The sequence below is a fragment of the Erinaceus europaeus genome, chromosome 8 (assembly GCF_950295315.1).
Source record: "Erinaceus europaeus chromosome 8, mEriEur2.1, whole genome shotgun sequence".
Classification (NCBI taxonomy): Eukaryota; Metazoa; Chordata; class Mammalia; order Eulipotyphla; family Erinaceidae; genus Erinaceus; species Erinaceus europaeus.
Window position 1 is genome coordinate 100,671,489 of NC_080169.1, and position 15,538 is coordinate 100,687,026.

Below are 15,538 nucleotides of genomic sequence, written 5' to 3' on the forward strand. Positions count from 1 at the left end.
ATTTCATCAGCCTGCCTGAGTGTTTAATATGTGGTCAGTATCAGAGCTCACAAAATTGCAGTACCTCGTTTTTGAAATGAAGAGACTACAGTACAAAGGAGTATCACTCTCAGGGTCAAAGGTATCAGGGTACAAAGCACTTTTTCCTAATGGTCCATTGACCAATTACCACACAGGTGACATCCTGAGGCACTGTTTGATATTTTAGGAAACAGTCTGAACAATCAGCTGTAACTCATTTTAAAGAACTATCTCTGGAAAGCTATGCAAGTCTTTCAATGATGTTACAACTAACTAAAGGAGTTTTCTATTTCTTTGAAAGTGTTTATAGGGCCTATTAAGAAGAAAATCACAATCCCTAAGTCTACGTCAATTTCAAAATCATTTATCATTTTGTCAATTGATATTATCAGCTTTTCCATTCATTCTATTCTCTGAAATTAAATAACCTCTAACCATCTCAAAAATTTATATTCAGCTTCAAAGCATCATGGTTTGCCATCACTTATGATATTCAAAGAGAAGGTACCCCAACCCCCCATAAGCTTAAGATGTTTGAAACAACGATAGCATTGTCAGAACAAATTTATAACCACTCAGGGTGTCTATTTATACTCCTCTTTTCAAAAAAGGAAATGAGCTTGATTTATTACTATTTGGAGAAAAAAAATAAAAATATTTATTTAAAGGACTTTTATTAGTTATAGCTCATGTAATCACATAACTACTAAAATCTAAACCTGCATTCGAAGGCTAACCCAAAGATTATATATATGCATATGTATATATATGTATACATGTTTAAGCATCTAAAGAACTTTTAAAATTTTATTTATTTGATAGACAAGAGAAATTGAGAGGGGAGAGGGAAGTAGAGAGAGAAAGAGAAACACCTGCAGCCCTACTCCACCACTTGTGAAACTTTCCCCTTGCAGGTGGGGACCAGGGGCTTGAACTGAAGTCCTCGCACACTACAGTGTGCACTTCACCAGACGTGCCACCACCTGGCCCCAAAAATTGGTTTTTAAAACTACTTATTTGAGAGAGCAGAGAGGAACTGAGAGGGAAGGAGGACAGAGAGCAGGAGAGAGAGGCAGAGAGACACTGGCAGCATTGTTTCGCTACTCCTGAAGCCTTCCCCCTAAGGGAGGTGGAGGGGGGAAGAGAGGGACCACCAAGAATTTGAACCTGGGACCCTGTGCATGGTAACATGTGCATTGAACCAGGTGCACCTTTAAATAAAAAAACCCCTGTAAATGTAAGTACCTCAGTGCAAATAATTATACCTACTGAAGGATATGATTAGAAAACATTGAAAAGTTTCCTTATTTTTGCTCACCTGGACTTTGTTACATTCCTATTATAGATATGGAGGGTTTATACAATAGAAAAAACAAAATTTAGATTATGTAACCCCAAAATCAAACAAGGAGGTACAAGTAAAATTTTAGATCTTTGCATTTAAAGATGTTTCATCTAAAATGTACACATCTTAATATTTAAGAGCTCAAAATTCAGCTCAGGAAAAAGGGTATGCTTGTCTGGCATTATAGTGGCAAGGTCTAAAAATATTAGTTTGTTTTTCATATTTCCTTGCATTTCTGTATAGTTGTACAACTATATTTCAGTAACTATATTCCAAGTAAGTCCCTACTTCTGAAAATGTTTAAAGCACATTCCAACAGTAATTACATTGTTGATGACCTGAAAATGGGTCACCCCACACAAATGATTAAAACTCTTATGCAATGTTCCTTTGGAGGAAACAAGGACAGCTTGTACAAATATTTCAACTAGATCTACTTCCCTAAGAGAAGATGGCACACATTTGGAGCTATTACCAGTTCTAAAAGTACACAGAAAAGCAAATGGAAAAATTATGAAGTTAGGTTAGTTTACATTTGGCCCAACCAATTTCATATTGTACCACTGATTTAAGAAAAGACACGGGAATGTGTTATTAGTTAATAATGCCTAAAATTTAGATGTTTTTATTTTGTGATTTACAATGAAACCATTGTAATGCCTGGAAAAGTATGTTAAGACAAGATTTAATTTTTTTTTTTAACTTTTACTTATTTGTTAGGACAGAGAGAAACTTAGAGGGGAGAGGAGTTAGATAGGGCAAGGAACAGAGAGACACCTGCAACACTGCTTCATCACTCATGAAGCTTTCCCCCTGCCGGTGGGGACCTCGAATCTTACGCATTGTGAAGTGTGCACTCAACCAGACGTGCCACAACCTGGCCCCTAAGGCCCTAAGACAAAATTTGAGAAATAACTACATTTCTTTTTGAAAATAACACTTTAAAATTATTTTCCTTCTATTTGATAGACCAGAAAGAATTGAGAGGGGGAGGGAAAATACAGTGAGGCAGAGACAACTGCAGCACTGCTTCACCATCGGTGAAGCTTCTTTCTTCCAGGTGGGTCCAGGGGCTAGAAGCTGAGACCCTGTGCATAGTAACATATGCACTGCCATGGCCTTGAAACAACTGCATTGCTATAGGATATCTAATAGCATTTCTGTAGAGTTACTGTTAATTTTAACAAGCCATACATTTTTCTCTCTCACTAATAATTTAGAGTAGCAAAATGAGATTCAGCATGCCAGGTTTTAGTGTTTTTGTTTGTTTGTTTGTTTTGTTTTGTTTTCCCTCCAGGGTTATTGCCAGGGCTTGGTGCACCACAAATCCTCTGGCTCATGGAGACCATTTTTCCCCCTTTTGTTGCCCTTGTTGTTTTTTATCATTGTTGTTGTTGTGGTTGTTGCCGTCGTTGGATAGGACAGAGAGAAATGGAGAGAGGAGGGGAGACAGAGAGGGGGAAAGAAAGATAGACACCTGCAGACCTGCTTCACCACCTGTGAAGTGACTTCCCTGCAGGTGGGGAGCCAGGGGCTCGAACCAGGATCCTTCGCACCACGTGCTTAACCCACTGCACTACTGCCCGACTCCCCCAGGTTTTAGTTTTTAAGTAAATAGTTATTTGTAAAATTTATCTGGATTTATATGAACAATTGGTAAAGGCTTAAAGATCATACCACTCAACTACATACCAAGTTTTAACTGCTTGTATAGAAAGAACACCTACAATTCAGAAATGTGTGGGGAATAGGGAAGCACAAGAACAAAGCCAAGCAAAGTTTCCCAATCTGAGTGAAAACTCACACTGCGCCACACTGACACTGAACTGTGAAAGAGTCACTACCCACCTTTCTAGATAGTTAAGTCAGAGGTACTCAAAGATTATCACAAAGACTCAACATCTCAAGGGCCCTTCCTATTTACCACCTGACAACTCTCAAACTCCTTTGAGCCAACAGGGAAATTTCCAATTTAATTATCCATAAAGTATCTTCTCAATTACTGAGTTTAGAAAACTCACTCAAGAGACCTTAAGAAGAAATTACCAGCTTTTTTTTTTTTTAAAGATAGAGTGAAAGAGACGACAGCACTGAATCTTCTTTCAATGTAGTAGAGGCAAACCAATTCATCCCTAACGTGAGTACCAAGAGTTGGCTGAGGAGGAATTATAGAAACTTGTAGGATTTTTTAGAGTGTAAAACGCTGATGCACATTAAAAAAAAATCAAAAACAAACAACAAAAAAAACCTCTATGTTTGGGGAGAGACCACTGTATTTAATTTTGAATTAATCTTTGATTTTTCTAACTTTTCTGTCTGATTTACCCTAGACAGAAGAGTGGGAGCCTGGAACCAAAGCAGAACGCTCAGAATGTCTTTAGTTCACCCCACCCCCTGCCACCAAGACTCTAACTGGGAGGGAGGGAGAGGGAGAGAGCACTGTTCAACTCTGCCATATGGTATTGTTGGGAGTTGACCTAGGACCTGTGGGATCTCAGGCATGAAAGCCTACATTACCTCTGAGAAATCTCTGATACTCTAGTCTACTTCTTTTTAAAACATTATTTTAAAGTTTGGGTGGTGTGTCGTATGCTTTACATTGGCTTGTTCTAGCCCTCCCAGCCGTGTGTCTGGTCGTCTCTGTTACCCGCCCGTGAAGCTAGCCCGGCCAGAGCCTTCCCGAATTTTAACAACAGTGGTGGAGGCATTTAAACTATAAGAAGACAAGTATCACTTCTGTTTAAAATTTTTTTAATTATATTTATTTATTGGATAGACAGCCAGAAATTTAAGGGGGAGGGGGTGATAGAGATGTAGAGAGACAGAGACAACTGCAGCCCTGCTTCACCACTCACAAAGCTTTCCCCCTGCAGGTGGGGACCAGGGGCTCGAACTAGGTCCTTGCGCATCTTAACATGTGTGTTTAACCAGGTGCACCACAACATCACTTCACCGGCCCCAGGCATCACTTCTAAAGACAAGTTCACAACAGTAGTAAGATGTCTGAATTCTTGGGAGTCGGGCGGTAGCGCAGTGGGTTAAGTGCACGTGGTGCAAAGCGCAAGGACAGGCGTATGGATCCCGGTTCGAACCCCGGCTCCCCACCTGCAGGGGGGTCTCTTCACAAGCGGTGAAGCAGGTCTGCAGGTGTCTTATCTTTCTCTCTCCCTGTCTGTCTTCCCCTCCTCTCTCCATTTCTCTCTGTCCTATCCAATAATGACAACAACAATAATAACTACAACAATAAAAAACAAGGGCAACAAAAGGGAATGAATAAATAAATAAATATTTTTAAAAACTAATTAAAAAAAAGATGTTTGAATTCTGACAACTCTGAACCTTTAGTATGACCATCAGAGAATGCTCAATATATCCCAGTTTTATTATCTTTTTCTTAAAATTGGTCAGTGTTTTAAATAATCTTTTAAAGTCATCTACAGAATGAAATTTGCTAAAGTTGGATTTAGCAAGCTGAATTACTACCATTCTACAATCTCAAAATATTTAAAGGTATCAACCTTCAGTACTTAAACTGTCACTAAGTCTTAATGGGGATGACAGGTTAATAATATCACCAATTAAGACAGAGGGAAACTGATGAGGGAAATGTGACACTTTATACAATCCCACTGAAATTTCATTTCTACTTTCTCCTGCAGTTTAGAGGGCTAAAATGACTAGGAGTGGAGAGGGTGGAAGAGGTTCATTTCATTGCAAGGAATCCACAGACAGAGTGGAGACAAAAAAAAAAAAAAAGCAAAATAGGAAATGGAGAGGATTATTAAGTGACAGAATTTGACAGTATAAAATAAAAATTCCAACAGTGTAACATATTAGTGAGACTGAAGGTTATGTGTGCTTTAGTGCTGGTGGCTTTATAGTGAACAGTGGGTCTTAAAATTGTTTCTTTGAACCTCAAAAAAGGGAAAAATCTAGAATTATAGTTATCAGAATCATGCAAAGGGGTATTTAAGTGTCTCCTATCACAATGAGAGTCCCCCCAAAGGAAGAATTTCATTTAAGTAACTACTTCTGGAATTGATTACCTCCCACAAACTGTAAGGTGTGCATTTTTGTTTTCCCTTTGAATTGAAAATTCTTTATGGAGAGAACACGGGTGATTACATACCTATAGATGGAGACTTGAAAGGGTATTTATCAGGGAGATCCACTCTAACTTTCCATACTCCGCCTTCATATGGTGCTAAAGAAAAAAAAAGTTAAACATTAGAACTGTGTCTCTAAATTAGTGAATCTGAGTGTAAATTAAACATTAAATCCTAATTTCCTGAAAACCTTGCAGATTAACTCACTCACATCACGTGTCACTATTACAACTATCAGGCACCCCATATTCAGATTAAAATCCTTTTAAAAGTCCATAGCAGGAAATCACTCTCCCGGTGGAGCACACACTTTACCAAGCATGCAGGCCTGGGTTAGAGGCCCCTCTGCCTTATGGGAGTAGCATACATAGCACCGAGGGAAGCTCCAGGAATGGTGGAGTGGTGCTGTAGTGTCTTCTCCTTCTCTGAAATTAGAAGGAAAAATAAGGAGCCATGTGGTGGTGCAACTGGTATAACACACACATCACTATGCACAAGGACCAGGGTTCAAGCCCTTGGCCCCCACCTACAGAGGGTAAGCTTCATGAGCAGTGGGGAAATGTGGTCTCTCTCTCATCTATCTATATGGAGGGATGGGGAGAGGCAGGGGAATAGCGGTATCATCATGAAACAGACTTTCATGCCTGAGGCACCAAAGGTCCCAAGTTCACTCTGCCAGAGCTGAGCAATACTCTGGTAAAAATGAAAGAAATGGGAGTCAGGTGGTAGCGCAGCAGGTTAAGCGCACGTGGCGCAAAGTGCAAGGACTGGCGTAAAGATCCCGGTTCAAGCCCCCAGCTCCCCACCTGCAGGGAAGTAGCTTCACAGGCGGTGAAGCAGGTCTGCAGGTGTCTTTCTCTCCCCGTCTTCCCCTCCTCTCTCGATTTCTCTCTGTCCTATCCAACGACAGCAGCAGCAACAACAATAATAACCACAACAATGATGGAACAATAAGGGCAACAAAAGGGGAAAAAATGGTCTCCAGGAGCAGTGAATTCGTGGTGCAGGCACCGAGCCCCAGCAATAATCCTGGGGGCAAAAAAAAATTTAAAGAAATAATAGTGTTTTGGGTGTGGAATCACACAGGCCTAAGGCCTTAATGTAGACACACACACACACACATACACCCCAAACATTTTCTCCCTCACAGCTGCCTGATTCTTTGAAACATTAAATGCTATTTAATTATTTGGTAAGCAACAGCTTTCTGTTTTAATCTAACTCATGCCCCTACCCCCAAACAAAAACAAGTCAAAAAGTATTTTCCCTAAATAATCCTTAACAAAACCCAAAATTCGCAATTCATGTGTAATATTGTTAGTGAGACCACAGAAAACCCATACAATTATGAGTGTGACTTTCTAAGTGCTTCCAAAGTTCAATGATACCTTTTTCTCAAAAGCTATCTACCACCACCTGTCTCCACTAGCCTCATTGTGTATTATGGAACAGAGTAAAAGATTACAATAAAAGATCACATACCAACACATGTACTTACTTCCTTGTGGTCCGTAAAACTTCACTACAAATTCATTGAGTCCTCCCAGGATTGTAACCTCATGCTTACTCTCAATGCTAAGTGGAAGGTTAAGGAAATTACAAGGCTTTATGCTACCTAAAAGAACTAATAATGAAAAAGACCAGGGAGACAAGCAGCAATATCACACCATAGTTTCATGCTTGAAGCTCCAGGGTCCCTGGTTCAATCCCCAGCACTAATATAAACCGGAGATGAGCAATGCTGTAGTTTCTTTCTCTCTCTAAAATAGATCTTAAAACAAAAACCCACTTGACAGCATTAACAAGAGAGGCCATTTCAGTGTTAATAATGTCAAAAATAATTCAGGTAATTTAAAAGGTGAAACAAGTATGCATGAGCTAGAGATTCAGAAATCCTGGTGTCAAATCCCAAAACTGCCATTACTTAGTAATTTGTAAGCTTAGACTAAATTCACTCAATGTGCCTTTGTTGTCTCTGGCAAGTTGGGAAACCACCACCCCATAAAATTTCTGTAAAATATACGCTATATATTAATATGCCCAAGACTTCATTTTGTATATGTGTAAATCAAATAGGTACTTGGCTTTCTTCTTCTTTTGTTGGTTTTCTTTTTTTTTTCCCCAATAATTCTTTACCATAATCTAGCATTTAATACTTCTTTTAGTCACATCCTTAGGCAAATTATGTATTTTAGTGAACTATGAGATATTATTTTCCTAAAATTATAGGTTTACCAAGAAAAATGCCCATAACTTTCACTTCAGTTTATGGAATAATCAAAATGATGATACAATCTTGCTACAAGTGGCTACCAAATGCAAAAGATTTGGGGAAAAATTCTTTATAATCTTGTCTGTAGTATTAAATTTTACTTTTGTTATTTCTAACCAAAGCATTGCTCAGCTCTGGTTTACGGTGGTTGTAGGGATTGAACCCGAGACTCTGGCACCTTAGACATTAAATTATTTGTGTATAATCTTAGGCTACCTCCCTAGCACATTTTCACCTATTCTTACCCTCTTCACCAAAATACAAGAGCGTTAACACTGCTGAGTTTTCCTTAAACTCTTACCTGTCTCTGAGACTTTCACCCCCTTAAGTTGCTAAGATACAATTACTGAAAGTGAATCAATCTCTTATCAGTTAGATTCCATTAGTAGGAATTATGGAGGTGTTTTTTTTTTGTTTTTTTTTTAAATTCTGATGTAAAATAAAAATAAAACAGACTGGTCTCATCTTGATTTTCAGTGTGCAAATAACATTTTAATTACATATACTACTACAGAAGAAAGTTAACAGAAAAAATTTATACAATCTCTTGTATAGGAGGAAAAAGGTGATTTTTAAAGGTGTGAACTCTATTTGGCTCTCCAGTCCTCTGTCAGAAGGGTCAGCAGCACTGGTAAAAGTCCTTGTTCATAGGTGTTGAATAGTATCCACTAGAGGTGATACAATTAATTATTCTATGCTGAGTTCAGACCATTCTTTTCTAAATGAAAACTACTTTAATAATATGCACACTAAAAAGATTCAAGCAGCATTCACATAGGAAAGTTGGCCTCATTTTTCACTTGGTCAAATGGCACATATACACATACATGATCTAGCTTACTAAATTCTTCCTGACCAGTCACTCTCTGCTAAAAAACAGACCAGAGTTAATGCTAATATATAAATAAATGTACTGGTTTATACTGCTTTAAAACTAAAAGGATGCGGGGCCTGGTGGTAGCACAGTGGCTTACGTGCACATGGCATGAAGTGCACAGACCAGTGTAAGGGAGCCCCTGGCTCCCCACCTGCAGGGGAATTGCTTCACAAGTGGTGAAGCAGGTCTGCAGGTGTCTACCTTTCTCTCCCCATCTTCTCCTCTCTTGATTTCTCTCTGTCCTATCCAACAGCAATCACAACAGTAATGGCAACAAGGGCAACAAAAATGGGGGGGGGGGAATGGCCTCCAGGAGCAGTGGATTACCTGCAGAACCCCAACAATAACCCTGGAGGCAAAAAAACAAACAAAAACTTTCTACTAGTAAAATGAGAATCAAATCTAGTTACCACAAACACAAATACAAAACCCACAAAGGACTTTCCTATTTCTTTCCAAAATAAATACATAAATTCAGTCATGGAAGTTATATTACTGAGATCATTCAGTAATATGCTTGTGTAGTACACTGAGTTCAGTACCCAGGACTTGGAAAAAAAAGACAAATTTAAATACAAATTAGGAAGGAAAAGAAGAATCACAGCATCTATGGCAAAAAAGTGTGGATTAAAAAAAAGGGGGTATCAGGCAGAAGGTAGATAGCATAATGGTTATGTAAAGAGACTCTTGTGGGGAGTTGGGCAGTAGCGCAGCGGGTTAAGCACAGTGGCACAAAGCGCAAGGACCAGCCTAAGGATCCTGGTTCGAGCCCCCGGCTTCCCATCTGTAGGGGAGTCGCTTCACAGGCTGTGAAACAGGTCTGCAGGTGGCCATCTTTCTCTCCCTCTCACTGTCTTCCCCTCCTCTCTCCATTTCTCTCTGTCCTATCCAACAACGATGACAACAATAACTACAACAATAAAACAACAAGGGCAACAAAAGGGAATAAATAAATATTTTAAAAAAAGAGAGAGAGCGACTCTTGTGCCTGAGGCTCCAAAGTCCCGGGTTCAATCCCCCACAACACTATAAGCCAGAGTTGAGCAGTGCTCTGGTAAAATAAACAAATTGATTAATTAGTTAATTAAAAGTTATTCAGGGAGGTTAAGTGCACATGGTGCCAAGTGCAAGGACCGGCAGAAGAATCCCAGCGGCTGAAGCCCCCAGTTCCCCACCTGCAGGGAAAGAGTCACTTCATGAGCAGTGAAGCAGGTCTGCAGATGTCTATCTTCCTCTCCCCTTCTCTGTCTTCTCCTCCTCTCTCAATTTCTCTCTGTTCTGTCTAGCAGCAGCAGCAGCAGCAGCAGCAGCAGCAGCAGCAGCAGCAGCAGCAGCAGCAGCAATGGCAACAATAACAATAACAAGGGCAACAAAATGGGAGAAATGGCCTCCAGGAGCAGTGGATTCATAGTGCAGGCACCGCGAGCCCTAACAAATAGAAGCCCAGAACAGTCACACAATCTAAGAAGTTCAACTCACTAGTTTAAATAAAGGAGACATTTTCACTATATAATGATGGAAGGGCTGGATAAAAACAAGTGTTGGAGGGCACAAAACACTGCTGGCACCTGAGGACAAATTTAGCAGTGTATTTAATATCTTCAAATGAATTTATTCTTATTCAAGTTTTACTTTTTTTTTTTTTTAAGTAACCAAACACTGCCGATGAAGTGTGACATAGTTCCAACCTCTTTGCAGAGTTCTTAGTGATCCCCCTCCCATATTCACAACTACACTTGTCACAATAGCCAAAACATGGAAGCAACCTAAATGTCCCAATATCAAGTTATGGGATATATATTCAATAGGATGTTACTCTGCAATTAAAAAAAGAAATCAAGATTGTATCATTTGAAATGCAATGGATGGAACGGGAGGCGATTCTGCTAAGCAAAATATGTAAAGAGGTGAATAACTACTACAGGATGGTTTCTCGTATGTGGAATGCAGAGGACAAGAACATGTGAACTTGAAAAAAAAAAGAGGACTGAATTTAACAAGAGGAGTCTTAATCTGTAAAAGCAGCATGCCCCACCAATTAGGACTGATTTGCTATGAGTGATACTGATTTATAGCAATTACCCCTCATTTAAAGTTATCTACATGGATGGCTTTTCTAGAAAATTGAAGTTGCTCCCCCCCAATCCTTTGCAGTAAATTCAGATTTCTTCCATTTTGTGATCTGTCTGGGACTGAAGTCCATGCTAGAATGATCTACTTTCCAAAGATGATTCACAGTTCCAAACAATCATGTTAAGATTAGAAAATCAATACTCCAAATATCCCCCAGTCTCTTCCCCAAGGTCACTGGTACAATCTGCAAGCCAGATATATAGGTCTGCCTTTAATCATACAGTAAAAAAAAAAAAAAAAAAAAAGTTCTTCTAGACCATTTCATAGGAAACACTGAGAGTAAACTGAGTGAGACCTTTTAAAACATCTACCAAGTTGGCGGAATGAGAAGAGGTGCTAAATTTACACTGCATTTGAATGATACAGACACTGAATAAGCTGGAAAAGAACCTTAAGTTTAGTTGAAAGAAAAGCACTGCGTTAAAAATGTCATTCCAGGGGCCGGGTGGTGGAGCATCTCATAGAGCTCGTATCACAATGCTTAACGACCTGCGTTCAAGCCCAAACCCCTGGGCTTGGGTTGGTGGGGGGGGGGGGGGAGTGTTTCACAAGTGGTGAAGCAGTGCTGCAGATGTCTCTTTCTCTAATTTGCCCTTCCCCTCTCTCAATTTCTGTCTCTATTCAATAAATGATTTTTAAAGTCAATCCAGCACCACAACGACCTGTCCACAGAAACTAAAATGACTTCTGTTACTATGTATATTTCTGGAAGAGGTCGTGAGTCTCTCTAGCTTCTGCTGCAGAGTCAAGGGCAAGAAAGGCAATGAGAAGGCAGGTTACAATGACAGAAATAATCATCTATTTCTAAGATGTGTTGTTCAGGCAAGGAGACTGGCAGGGACTTGCTAAAAAGTTTCTCCATTATTTCCTCAGTTTCAAAGTGTGAAAAGACAAAACGACCTTCAGATGCTATTCAGATAAAATTGTTAAACAAACAAAATCAGATTTTACTCACATCAGTTCTAAATTATTTGTAAAATGCTACATTCTACTTACTTAGCATTTAACTATTAAGGAGTGTCAGCACTTTTAGCAGAATAATGATTAACATTCCCAGGATCCTGAGTCTGGTTTACTTTTTTAAAATGCCAGCCACCTACCACCTTATTCCCCCTAAATGGCATTATGATTACACAATGCAATATTTAAAGGCTAATGCTAAACTGTTAAGAGATAACTGACATTCTTGGCAAAACTGTCGAGATTTTTGGAAATGATTTTTATGTAGTGCTGGAATTTTCCAGAAAGGGAGCCAAGGGCCAAGTCCGTGACATAGCACTGATGCTAACAGGTCACAGACCCAGACTTCAGACACTGTTTCTCAAGTTAACTACAATGAATTTATAAAACGAAGATGGTGGCCTCCCTAGACCTCTGGTGTCGAAGACAAGCAGTGGCAGATCTTTCCCTCTCTCTGTTCAAACCGTGTTTCCAGTCTCTGAGACTGATTACTCAACCTACCAAAATTGAAGTTAACTGCAACCCTCACTTCCTAGTTCCCCTGACAAAAACATGGCACTGTGGTAGTGCACATGGATTTGAACGCTCATTCCCTACCTCCAGGGGGGAGCTTCATGAGCAGTGAAGCAGTGCTGCAGGTGTCTCTCTCCCTCTTTACCGCCTCCCTTTCAATTTCTGTCCTAATAATAATAAGAAAAAGGCAAACTACTGGCTTGGAGGTCTTAGGGTACTATTATGCTATCTTCCCAATCCAGTTCAAGCAGCCTCTGTCTCTCCCTCCAAAAATATTTAAGCTTTCCACATACATTAAGAGGGACTCATTAAGCTATCAACAATATAAGGTAGCAGCATTTGTCCAATCCATAAATGATCATAGGTTCTGTTTCTATTTAAAAATGGTTTACTGGGGAGTAGGGCGGTAGCGCATCGGGTTAAGTACACGTGGTGCAAAGCATAAGGATCCTGGTTCCAGCCCCCCCACCCCTGCTCCCCACCTGCAGGGGAGTTGTTTCACAGGTGATAAAGCGGGTCTGCAGGTGCCTTTCTCTCCCCCTCTGTCCTATCTAACGATGACATCAATAACAACAATAACTACAACAACAACAATAAAAAAACTAGGGCAACAAAAGAGAAAATAAATATTAAAAAATGGTTTAGACGTCAGAAGGCTGTCAATAAAACAGAAACAATTTAATACACCTCACTGCTTTGCTACTTTATGACTGCAGGTCAGGCTCTTGACTTGCTGGCTCCTGCCAGCACTACAAACCCATTACTTGCATGCCTTTTCCCATGCAAGGCAAAGGACAAAGTTCAAGGAGCAGCTTCTCATTCAAAAAGAACCCAGGTTCAATCTCCAAGTCCAGACCTGTAGGGAGGAAGCTTCAGAAGTGGTGGAGCAGTGTGGCAGGAGTCTCTCCTTTCTGTCTCTTTCTCCCTCTTCCCTATTTCTGTTTCGCAAAAAAAGAAAAAAAGAAAAAAAAATCTCAACACATTCTATTAAGCTAAATCGAATGAGGCGTTTTACAGTGTCTTTACCGATGCCTACCATGCAGATTGCAATGCCACTCAGTGAAGATAGAATTAAGCCAAGTAAGTGTTTAATGCTCCCTGCCCACAGACATTCTCATCAAGGCACATGTGAATCATTCACATGAAGCAGTGACATTCTAAAAGAAGTATTTTCTTTGGCACACTTTAAGTGACATATAGTAAGTACAACTGCAAAGTGATGTGTAGTAATGAATAAACACCAAGCAGCAGTACCCATTCAGCAGATGAAGAATGTGGAAGAGTGAAAAATAATGAATGGTAGAAAATGAGCAAGCGGAGATGGGAAGCTATACAGTCCCCCCTCCCCCCACCTCTCTCTCTCACACACACACACTACACTACACTCTCTCACTCCTTTTTCGTGCAAGACCGTATCAACATATCCCAAAGGCATGCATCTACTTAGAAGCTGGGGTTCACGAGGCCAGGGGTCCTGCTCTGTGCTGCCCAAATATAAGCTGTGCCCCTAGAGAGCAAGGATTCCTCCGTTTTAAGTTTAGTGCTTTAATAATCTCATGGGCAAGTTCTTATAACAAGCTCTTTAAACTTCAAATGCTTATTTACCCCTAGAGAAAAAGGGGGTAAGATAACAAAAAATTCAAATGAATGTTTTTCAATTCCACTTGGTGGCCTGCTTGTTTTTTTGTTTTTGTTTGGCAGAGGCAAGGCCTTGTGCATGTCCTATTTCATCACTCCAGCTGACTTTTCATTCAGAGGCAGAGTGAGGGAGGGACACTAACACTGGAGCTCCCCGAGTGTGTGGTATTCCCAAGTGATGCCAGCACTCCAGGCTGGGCTGCACACGCGGCAAGGTGTGCACCCTATCCGGAGCTACCTCTCGTCCCCACAATCCCAAATTCTTTTCCAAAACATAAACAACTATCACTTGCCATCCCCTAGGCTACTCCGTAGTCATGAGACATAGCAGAAATTAAATTAAATGACATTCATAAAGGGCAGGGGTAGATAGCATAATGGTTATGCAAATGCAGAGACTCATTCCTGAGGCTCCAAAGTCCCAGGTTCAATCCCCTGCACCAGCATAAACCAGAGCTGTATTCTGGGGGGAAAAAAATGAAATTACGAACAACTCAACCACGACTTCATAAAAAGGGATACGACACAGAGTAATCTTTTTTACCCTCAATCTACATGGCAAAGGAGTTAAACAGTAGATTTAAGATCGATCAGTGTCAGGGTGTTGTACTAAACTAAGAAAAACCACAGGAAAACACACAGGATGGATGCTAAGTGTGGTGCCCTATGGAGCAAAATCTCTGCTGCAAAATGTAAACCCAGTTTCCAGTACCCATCATGAAGGTTTTGGTGTCCCCCCCCCCGCCAATAAAAAAGGCAGAGTACTGGGCAGGGTAGGGGAGATGACATGTTTATGAAAATAACCTCTAGTGCCTGAAGCTCCCAGGTCTCAGGCTCAATCCCTAGCACCACCACCACAAGCCAAAGCTGAGTGATGCTCTGGTAAAAATAACAACAACAAAATAAAACAAAAACAAACAAAACCAAGAGCACTTCCAAGCTCTGGTTTATGGTAGTACAAGAGCTTGACTGAGTGTAGAACCTTGGAGTACCCCAGTCTTCATTATGAAGTCTTATAAGAGGCGATAGCAACTATCTGTTGGTAGTTTAATAAAGGCCTAGCAGTTTTTAAAAAGGATTCAAAAGCAATTTGAGGTGATGGGAAGCTAACAGTATCGGGTGGAGGGTAGACAGCATAATGGTTATGCAAACAAAGTCCCAGGTTCAATTCCCTGCACCACCATAAACGAGAGTTGAGTAGTGCTCTGGAAAAAAAGAAGAGACGCGGGGGGACTGAAATTTTAGGTAAAACTATAGAAAACTGTAAGAAACTACAGAAAACTATAGAAAATGCTAGCTAGACAAATACCCTCTTTGACATGTTCAAGCAGCCTTTATGTCTTTATTATCTTAATAATTAGAATGAAAGTTACTTTCAACAGAAACCTGAATGCTGCCTTAAAAAAAAAAGTCCATAGTGAATATGAGCAAAGGACACAGCATTTTTAAATGGAAAAAGCTGTTTTTAAAGAAACGCCGTATTATAGTATTCCCCCAACACACCAATAAATAAGCAGAAAACCTTGGAAAGTCAAGAGACAGGAGGTCAAAGTGGACTGTAAACTCGGTGTGCAATGTGATACAAGAGTGGCCAGACCTATTTTAAGCATCACACAAGGTCATAACAGGTGACAGGGCTCGGGAAGGAAGCTCTCTTGCAATGGTGTAAGATG

General features: G+C 40.2%; 1 protein-coding gene and 1 long non-coding RNA gene across 5 annotated transcripts in view; both read right to left on the reverse strand.

The window, feature by feature from the left end:
- Positions 1–15,538, reverse strand: part of UBE2H (ubiquitin conjugating enzyme E2 H) — a 132,151-nt gene that overhangs the window by 55,090 nt on the left and 61,523 nt on the right. For 2 of the 4 annotated variants that reach the window (XM_007524196.3, XM_007524195.3), the window contains exons 2-3: positions 6,971–7,047; positions 5,496–5,570 (exon numbers count right to left, since the gene is read on the reverse strand). In XM_007524196.3, coding sequence (XP_007524258.1) covers positions 5,496–5,570; positions 6,971–7,047 — 152 coding nt within the window. The remainder of the gene's footprint in view (positions 1–5,495; positions 5,571–6,970; positions 7,048–15,538) is intronic. The other 2 variants (XM_060196551.1, XM_060196552.1) reach the window with 1 other exon arrangement.
- The window catches only part of LOC132539929 (uncharacterized), a 37,174-nt gene continuing 33,880 nt past the window's right edge, over positions 12,245–15,538 (reverse strand). Inside the window, exon 4 of the long non-coding RNA XR_009551220.1 lies at positions 12,245–13,165. This is a non-coding gene — a long non-coding RNA (uncharacterized LOC132539929). The remainder of the gene's footprint in view (positions 13,166–15,538) is intronic.